Here is a 9834-nt window from a genome sequence, read left to right as displayed (position 1 = left end):
ATTTCACTTTTTTTTCCTCTTCAGTGCCAGGGATGGAACTCAGGGCCTTTGATGGCTAACAAGGTATACCTTCAGCCCTAAATTCATTGATGTAAGACTGCAATACTCAAGAATGTATTATACAGTATTGTAAAAAGTATAAAGAGAAATTTATAGTAAAATTTGCCCAGTTACACTCTTTTTTTTTTTTTTTTTTTTTTTTTTTTTTTCTTTGAGACAGGTTCTCGCTACGTAGTTCAGGTTGGCCTTGAGCTCACTTTGTAGCCCAGGCTGGTCTCAAACTCCCAATGACCCTCCTGCCTCAGTCTCCCCAGTGCTGGGATTACAGGCGTGCACCACCACGCCCGGCTGTATCTGCTTGTTAATAGTTATCCAGTTCCACTAGTCTACATCAGTTCTTTGGCTTTAAATATAAAACACTGATACTCACAGTGCTCAGATCACCCTTTGAACTCACATGGCATTTCCGTCTCAGGTTCTGTATCCACATGCGCGCGAACATGCAAAGTGCACTGCTTTTGATCCATGCCCCTTCTTGCCTCTGACTGTCCCTGTGAGATCACTTGCCTTCCTCTCCAGGACTCCCTTCTGAGGGAAACTGCTTCCTGGGAACGTTTTTCTTAATCCCCCCATTTCGGAGGGAGGCAGTTCTGAGACAGGATCTTGCCATGTTCCAGGCTGGCCTCAAACTCACAACCCTCCCGCCTCAGCTCCCTGAGGGCCGGGATTACAAGGGTGCCTTCTCTTCACAGCCAGTTTCCCTAATGCAAGCTTCCTTGGGAGCAGTTCTTCCTAACACAATAGACACTGTTTTCTTTCATTGTCAACACTGAAAAGTTATCCACCATGGTTGTTGTCTGCAGATAATTATTTTCTAACTCCCCACACTTTACTTCTTCCCATCTTATCTTAATGCCCCTACATGCGCTGCTTTTGCTTGGGAGCCACTAGGCTTCTTTTTTTTATTTTTTGGTCTGTCAGTAACAAGGACTGAACTCAGGGAGTGCTGAGCTACATCCCCAGCCCTTTTTTTGAGACAAGCCCACCTTGAATGATCCTCCTGTGTTAAGCTTCACAGGGAGCTTGGACTAAAGCGTGTGCCACCACCCGACTCCAGCTTCCCAAATCTGAGGTTTAGAGCCTTTTGTCAAACTGAAAACTCAGCCATTCTCTTTAAATGCTACCTCCTCCTATTATCATTTCCCAAGCTCCAAGTCAAACACATTCTTACTCCTCTGTCCATCTCAATTTCTTTCCTATTTTCTATTCTTTTTCTTATTCTAGGTAAGTGGTGAACTTCCAATTCGCTATCCTTTCAGTGTGTCTATTTAATCCATCCACTTTTTATTTCAAAGGCTCTTCCCTCTAGATCAGTGGTGGCAAACCTACGGCACACGCTACTTTTAAGACAAATGATGTTAATGTAGGAGTTCTTTTTCTTTTTTTTAAGACCTTAGTATTTCAGTGTTGGCACTTTTCCATAAATGAATTTTGGGTTGTGCTTAGGGCAATTGTCTCTAAAAGGTTTGCCATCCCTGTCCTAGATCTTCTGGGTTTTTCAAATCTTGTTTTCAAGCCTGTTTCAGCTCATTAATGAAGTTAGTTTCGTTACAGCTGCGAACAGTTTAAGTACGGAAGGATGACTTCTACCTGTTTGTTCCCCATCTCGCTACCTTCTTTCTCTGTGAACTTTGATCCACCCTGGGTGTTTATGGGAGTTGCTTCCGAGTCCTCAGCAACGCCGCCGGCTTCCGGAAATCATCTGGAGCCAGGACAAACAGCTCCGTTTGAGATCTCCCTCCCGAGGGCCTACTCGGACTCCAGTTCTGCAGTTGGAGTTCTCAGGGAAAGCTGTGTGTCTGCTCTCCCACCCAACACCAAGGTCGTGGGCACTGTCTGTGGACTGGGGTTGATTCCCAGCCCTTTCTTCTGAGGTGTGCAGCTGTGTGTGGAAACCAGGTTTGCCATTTCATCTTCCCCCTGTTCTGTAGAAGTTTAAGGCCCGCTGAGTTGGGCAACAGCTCTTGAGTAAAAGCTGGTTTGAGCAGTTTAGGATTTCAGTATGTGCTTTAGTTTCAGTATCTGTGGGTTTCTTTCAAGCCTTCTTACTAATGGTTAAAACTTTTTAATAGTTAGTTACTCAGCATCCTGATTACTTCTGTTGAAAGGCCGTTCAAAGTATGCAATCCACCATGCCACCAAAGTCAGAAGCCTGGAGGAGCTCCACACACACACCCTGCTCTCCTCTGCTCCTGACTCCAACAAAAGCTGTAAAAAGTCCAAGGCAAAGGCAAAGACAAAAAGCAGTTAAGAAGCGAGGGACACTTGACCATAGCTTTGCTCTTCTCGGGCACAAATGCTTTCTGGTGTTCAGACTCTCTGTCCACTAGCACTGGCATAGGGACAGACAGAAACCCCACGTGTTGGGTGAAAGTGGAAGAGCCTTCCAACAGCAAGGCAGAGATGGGAAGCGCAGCACTCTCACGTGGGGGGGGGCAGGGGGCAGAACACATGCTGACGTCCGTTACAGCACCGAGAGAGGAACCCAACTCCCTACTCACCATGAACTGGCCCAGGTGATTCCCCACCACATAAAAGAACAGCTGAGTCAGGCCAGAATGGCCCAGACAGGTCACGGATGTCCCCCTACCCACTTCCTGCAGCTTTCCTCGGTCCGTGTCTGCCCATACACTGCGTGGCACAGCTGAAGGATTAACGCCCCAGGCATCCCAGCCAGGGGACAGGAAACTAGTCTGCGCTAAACAAACCTGCTCCTAGCATTCTATTGTCGCACATGGTTGTACCTTGTTGAGTGGGTGGGTCCTCTGGGGTAGCGACCTTGGCTTTGGACAGTGCGGCCACTGCCTGCTGTGTGAGGCGCCCTTTCTAGCCAGGACATTCGTTCTCTCGGGCCCAGAGTGCACGTGCACAGGGCTGGCTTTCCCTCCGCCCCCGGACACGACTGCCATCGTGTGACGGGCAGGGTGCCACATCCCAGCCTCTCCCCTGTACACCCAGTACTGCACGAGAAGTTCCTTTGGCATCCACGCTGCTTTCTCCGTGGACCTCAACTGGTCACATCACCTACACCCACCGGAACCAGCGTCACTGCCAGTGGACTTGGAGCCAGTTGTCTTCGTTCCCCTTTGACGCTGTCATCTGAAGTCACTTGATCTCTCAGTAGTGAACTGACCACACCCAATTGACTCAAGATTTCGGATCCCCATTTCCTACTGACTGGATTTCTGAAAGGGAACACAGGAACCCGCGTGGCGTGGGGGATGGAACCCAAGGCGTTACTCCAGCGCCACCCCAGCCCTTGGAATCCGCAGTTCCAACGAACAGCCCAGGTGATCCCTTTACACTGTCTCACACCTGCAAAGCTAGGTCTAGCTGCTAACTCCATCTACGGTGAAGTACCACGAGCCTGTACATCAGATATTAAAATGGACAAAACGAGAATGACGGAAGCCTGGTCCTCGGTTCTTCCTGGGTGAAACGCTTCTAGCGCAAAGTAACAGTTCAGTAAGAACGAACAGGTGACCAAGGGAGGTCACAGCAAGACTCACTACAGCTGTCTCACAAACACTCAAAAAACCATCTTGCTGCTGCCACACGAGTGCCTAGCCAGCACCCTTAAGCACTTCCGGGAAAGGTCAGGCCCAACAGGATGTGAGTACATGGGAAATCTTGACAAAATCCAAAGGATTCCTAAAGTCGATGTGAGCAACAGGTAACAAGAGGCTTCAAAAGCATCACCAGGGGCCGGGGATCTAGCTCAGCGGCACAGCGCCTGCTTGGCAAGTAGAAGGTCCTGAGTTCTATTCCCCACACACATACACACACACAAAAAAAAGGCATTACCAAATCAGCACCAAGAAACTGGATATACAGAAATTTTAAACCATTCTGCTTAACTCATTCGAGAGGGCACAGAAATATGTTAAAAAGATCACAGATCTTAGCCACGTAAGATTCTCACTGACTGCAATCTACGAGAAAGGACCCATCTGCTTCATTGTCTAAACTAAACTTGACCTCCACAGCAACATCTAGCATATTTACTGAAGGAGATAAAACAAATGGGCCAATCTACAGCTAAGAGAAGAGAATAAGGTTTGTATCTAGTTCAGTACCGGTGAATAATAGAGAAACAGAAGGCTACTGACCAGTAGAGCCAGATTTTTCTACACAGGTAGTAACAATCTCAAGGGGGACTGGCTCCCGAAGTTCTTTGGAAAATAAACTCTGCTAGCTTTTTGGCTTTGTGCTGATGTCAGACACAATGACCGACACAACTCAAGCTTTTAGAGGTACAGCTACAGTGCTGAGTTTCCAGGTCTCACCAGCCCAAGGAAGTTTTCAAACCTACATCTTACTTCAGAACATGAAACACCACAACCGTCAGGAGCAGCTACTTTAAAGATGTGGGCCTACAGAAAGCATCTTACAGAAATCCTCTGGAGGTTCCTAAGTCATATGACAGGACATAAGGGTGCCCAAAAAATAAGTCTCTCCCCATAAATCTTAATCCTTGGCATCTGAGGAGAGGCAACCCCTGGTAATCTGACCGGAGTATTTGCTACGCACCCCACAGTGCTTGGTGGGACCCACTTTTCTGTCCTATCAAGCAGCATGGACTGTCAAATAAACAACCCCACTACGCACGGCCTGAGGAGCAATACCGTGACCCTGGTGATCTCTATGCGGGGCTTCAGTTCTACATTCGCCCATCTGCAGAGTGGCAGCTGCAGCTGGCGTCCTCTAATCTGCTGTGTTCTGTCTAACAGCGGGTCCTGCGCTGTCCTGCGCTGCAGAAGGCTTTATTCCATGTAAGCTTTGTCAAATGGCTGTAAGAATCCCAGGGACTAGGGAAGCTGTGAATTCTTTATACTTCAGCTTCCCAGCTCTGAGTCAGCAGGGAGCTCCCAGGGCTCCACCGCAGCCACGTTTCATTTTTAACAATCTTCAGAGGAAAAATAATGTTTCGTTATAAAATTAAAAAGAGAGCTGCCTGATAAGAGGTGGGACGGAGGGCAAAAGAAATCCACCCTGGTGCAAGCGCCTCCTGGCTGTTCTGCAAAGAAAAAGAACCGTGACCAGGCAGCGAGGAGCGGGGTGAAGGAGGAGGGAAGAGGCACAGCTGCAAGTGAAGAAATGACACAGATCTCCCACACACACACACTTTAAAAACTTTATTTATATAAAAACTCATTTTTTTTAAAAGCATTGAGAGAAAGAAAAGGAGCAAATGTAATGGGGCAGAAGACACGCCCCGAGTAGTATCCGGTGGGAAGGTGGGATTTTTGGTTCTCTGGAGTTGAATGTTTAGTGTTTATAAATGAAAATGGCAAAACAGAAACAGCTACAGGTCCCCCAAAGCCCATGGCTATTCTATGACCCACACCGCACCGAGAAGAGAGAGCACCAGGAAGAGCGAGGAGGACGAGAGGAACTAAGCGTGGGGCCAGGGCCAGCTGGGGCAGTTCCCCTGTGCACTGAGCTCTGAGGTCACGGGCAGCAAAAGGCTCCTTCTGGCCAGGAAAGGTGGGCAGAGTGGGAAGAGGTGGGAGGGAAGGTGAAGGAGGAGTCGCAGTGCCTGGGGAGGCGCTGGAGGGCTGTGCACATTTCTCCTACCCCAGAGCCTCACTATGCAGGGGAAGGGAAGAGGGAGGGAAGATTCCAGTTGCACTGAACAGAGCTTTCAGATTAAGGGGAGTAGAAGGCAAGTAAGAAAAACAGTTAAAAGAAAAATTATCAACCCATATAGCATCTGGTTCCTCTGGCCAACCCGCTAATACACATGAGAGCGAGAGGGGGCGGGGCGGGAACGCCATGTCCCTAGGACCCCTTCCCCAGGGTTGGCGAACACTGGCGACAAAGGAGTAAGGGCCACACCTCTCCCCCCTCTGCCAACCACACTGTGAGACCCATTAAGATGAGACTTTCACAAAGTCCCAGCCCCGCACTGTCAAGAAGAGCCTGCCATGGCAGAGATCAGAGCTAACCAGCCCCTGGGAAAGAACCTGAGGTTCTCTAGTCCTCTCTCCTCTTCTTCCTGCTGTTGAGGGCCAACAGTGGGTAAGAAAGCAACAAAGTAACTTGCAAAATCATGAGAAATGACTGCAGAGGCAAAGGAAGGCACATGGGAGGGAGGGAGGAGATGCACCCAGGCCAAAGGCACAGAGAGGAGGCAAAGCCGGGGCAATCGCCGCCTTGAAAGGGAGGAACAGGAGTTATGTACATCAAGTCCTGCAGGTGCCAACCAATCCAGGAGGCTGGAGGACAGGCTCGTGAGGGCGGGAAGAGGGGAACGGGGTCGGGGAAGCCGCTCGGAAGCTTCCTGCCAGTTTCAGACTGACCGCTGCTTGTACATCCCTTCCCGCTCCTCCCAGAGGCTCTTCTTCTTCCCGAAAGACGTGTTCCGCGCCTTCTCCACCAGTCTTCTTCGACGTCCTCACCTTCACACAGCCTCCTGCAGGCGGCCAGGCCTGGCCAGCGGACTCATCACAGGGTGGAGGCGGCCCAGAGGCTGTGGCCCAGGGTTGGCATGAGGCTCACCGATGAGCTGAGTCTGTAGGTCCTTGCGGTCCCTGCCTCGGAGATGAGAGCAGCAAGCGTTTCCAATCCTAGTGCCAGGGGACCTTCTGCTACGCCCCGGCCTCGGCAGGCGGAATGTGCCAAACTTGTCAGCCTTCTTGCCGCAAGCTAGCCACTGGAGTAAGGAAGAACTCACGCTTCCCATTCTCCAAAAGAAAATAAAAGGTCCCTTCCCCACCAGGAAAAATGATTTTGATTAAGAACCATCAGTGTAGCAGATCGCTGGACATTGCATATACGGCGCGGAGCTTCCGGTGCTCCGTGGCTTCCAGTGAAGATTCCCACTCCTCCCTCTCCCCCACACAAGGCCGAGTTCCCGGAGAGCCGGCCGGAAGCTCATCTGCAGCAGTTTCTCCATGTGATTCGCACACCACAGTCAGGTTTCTCGGCAGGAACCGGAGGCTGAGTGGGGGTGGGCAGGACGATTCAACTTCACCGTGAGAAGTCGGGAGTCGGTGGAATGAAGGCAGCCACCACTGGGGGCTGTGAGGGCAGGAGGCAGCCTGGCAGTTGGCACAACAGTCCAGCGAAGAAAGGAAAAAATCAGTCCATTTCACCACCAAAAAATAAAAGTACATTATATTATAAGCCCAGACGGAGCGGAGATAGTGGTGCTAAATCTTCTGCTGTAGGAAAACAAGAAAGAGCATGTTAGCAGGGTGGGGAGTAAGAAAGGGTGGGAAACACTTGGGCAAATCTCAAGGAGGAAAAGTAGCACACGATGGAGAAGCAGATCACCAGCTGCGTACCCAGCCTCTCAAGAGATCACAATCACAGAAGCAGAACCCCGGCCCACAGCTGAGACCCAAGTCTCCAGCCTGATCAGAGGAGCATGATTGCAAACCGCAGGCGCGCAGGTGCCTCCTTCCTCAAGGGCAGTCCGGAAGCGGCTGGAGGACCTACCATGGAGGGGTAAGACACCTGGTCCCCCTCATCATCCAAAACCAACACATCCAACTCTTCCTCCAGAGACTCCTGCCCCTCGTCCTGCTGTGAACACACGCAGCTGGTTAGTATGGACAGGGAGAACCTCCTGAGGCTGTGCCAGGCCTAGGGCAAACTCCAGAACGTGCGCATTCAAACCGGCCAGGTCAAAGTGAAAGAGGGGCAAAACATCACCAACAGGCAGGCGCGAGAGCGATGGGTGAGAACAGATCCGTTAGTGTTAGTCTTGTCAGTAACACCCCTACAGACTGCCTTCTCCAACCTGACCCATGCAGACATCCCACCATCAGGCCAAGTCCCTGCTTTCTCCTGCAAACTCCCACCAGAAAAAGATTCTATCTTTCTCTCTGTATTTTTTCCCCACTTCACACGACATGCAGGCCTCAGAAGAGACCCAGCCAAAGAAGATTTACCATCAAGGGTGTTCCCTTCAGCGGCTCCAGGTCGCCCAGGTCCCCACTTCGATCCAGTGTTCTGTTGTGGTCTCTCTCGTTCAGTGTAGCATAGTTGTTATCTGTGAACACAGTACACGGACACATGGCGGCCCCCAATACCCAGCGTGCACCACATCCTAAGTGTGAGGCAGGCACCTCTGTTGGGAACTGAGCTTTGCCCAGCACTGCTGAAGGCCATTAAGTCTGATGGTCCTGGCTTCAAAGGAACCTGAATACAGCAGAAGAGAGCATAACTGAAGAACAGCCAGGGCTGACGCGTGACCCGGGGGCTGACCCGAGGGGGCCAGGCTCTAAGGGACTGAAATGAAGAGAAGAGTGCCGTGTGCGGCAGTGGGAAGGACCTGACAAAGGAAAACAGCGCTTGAGTTAAGCCTTTGGGGATGAAGAGAAATTTACAAAGCAAATGGGAAGGACAGTCCAAAAAGAAGAAGAAGAAGACAGGACAGCAAGTAGACCAGGAAGGCAGAGAGTGCTTGCAGAAGACAGAGGGGAGAGGATGGCTCAGACCGTGGTGGGCTGCGTTCAGGGACACCGGCGTGACTCTGCAGTGACGGGGAGGCAGGGAGGTTTTCTGAGAGCTTCTGAGGACGCGCAGGAAGTACACAGACCACCTCACACCCTTCCCGGTGGGATGGTGTGAGGGCGCTTGCAGGGTGGCAGATGGGGAGGGTGTCAGGAGAACACTGGCAAGCGGAGCAGGTCTCTCATCCAGGGAGGTGCCAGTCCACATCCTCAGGCGGGAGCTCATTACCTACCTATTGATTTTGTGTTTGATCCCATATTGCTCATTTGAATTTCTTCCCGGTCAGGTTTCTTATCTACATGAAGTCAGAAAGTTATCCAGGTCAAAACCAGCTCTTGAGAATCTCTACACATCAGCAATTGCTCTCGGGTGTGTCCTGCCCTTTCTGCACGCAGGCTTTCACTGAGCACCCACAATGCGCCGGGCACCAAGCACCACTCCACAGGGGTAACGAAGCCCAGCGCACGGCGCGATCCCTTCCCACAGACAAGCAACTCAGACCAGCAGCTTTTCCAACTGCTTGGTCTCAAGGCCTCTTTTCAGTCTTAAAAAAGAGTGAGGAGCTGGGCTGAGGATGTAGCTTAGCAACAGAGCATTCCCCTAACATGGGTGAGGCCTCAGGTGCAATCCCGAACGCTGCACTGAAAAATACAATTGTGAGGATCAAAGAGCTTTCACTGGTGAGTCGTATATATTAGTATTTACTGTACTGAGAAACTGTAAATGTCTGTTTCACTTAAAAAATAAAATAAATTTACTACATGTCATTTTTTGGTTCTGTCTTTGCTTTTGTTGCTTGTTAATAAGACAGGGTCTCACTGCCTAGAACTCATTGTGATCCTCCTGCCTCAGCCTCCTAAGTCCCAGAATCACAGGTGTGTACCACCACATCTAGACTGTAAATAATATTTTTAATACAAAACATTGTGCACAATTTCGAATACAGCTTGAAACTTTGGCTAAATCAAAGCAAGCTGGATCCTCACATCTGTCTCGGCCTTCAATCTGTTGTGATACATTACTTTGCTTGATGAACAATGAAAATCCAGCCTCAAGGAGATAAAAAGTTCAGAAAAGGTGAGTATGAACAGCCTTTCAGGTAACCGTGGACACTCTCTGATAGTATACAAATACTCAACAAACAGTCATTCCCTCCCCACCCTTTCGGTGGTGCCAGGGATCAATACAGGGCCTGCCTCACACTACACCAGCATTACCACTGAGCTACATTCTCAATCCTAGAAGTTCTTTTTCTTTTTTTTGCAGTACTGAATGATTAAACCCAGGTCTTCACACTATGCTATATCCCCT

The 9834-nt window shown here is 50.1% G+C and overlaps 1 protein-coding gene across 12 annotated transcripts in view; it reads right to left on the bottom strand.

Moving 5' to 3' along the window:
* Positions 1–5180: 5180 nt before the first annotated feature.
* Positions 5181–9834, bottom strand: part of Ctnnd1 (catenin (cadherin-associated protein), delta 1) — a 47114-nt gene continuing 42460 nt past the window's right edge. For 8 of the 12 annotated variants that reach the window (XM_013506443.1, XM_005408012.2, XM_013506448.1 and 5 more), the window contains 4 exons: positions 8756–8818; positions 7959–8059; positions 7504–7590; positions 5181–7226 (listed from right to left, as the gene is read on the bottom strand). In XM_013506443.1, the coding sequence (XP_013361897.1) occupies positions 7215–7226; positions 7504–7590; positions 7959–8059; positions 8756–8818 (263 nt within the window). In that variant the 3' untranslated portion in view covers positions 5181–7214. The remainder of the gene's footprint in view (positions 7227–7503; positions 7591–7958; positions 8060–8755; positions 8819–9834) is intronic. The other 4 variants (XM_013506447.1, XM_013506449.1, XM_013506450.1 and 1 more) reach the window with 3 other exon arrangements.

Source organism: Chinchilla lanigera, unplaced genomic scaffold (genome assembly GCF_000276665.1).
Source record: "Chinchilla lanigera isolate Chin_1 unplaced genomic scaffold, ChiLan1.0 scaffold00110, whole genome shotgun sequence".
In the NCBI taxonomy this organism is placed as follows: domain Eukaryota; kingdom Metazoa; phylum Chordata; class Mammalia; order Rodentia; family Chinchillidae; genus Chinchilla; species Chinchilla lanigera.
The sequence above is the reverse complement of the archived record's forward strand: the minus strand, read 5'-3'. Positions and strand labels throughout refer to the sequence as shown.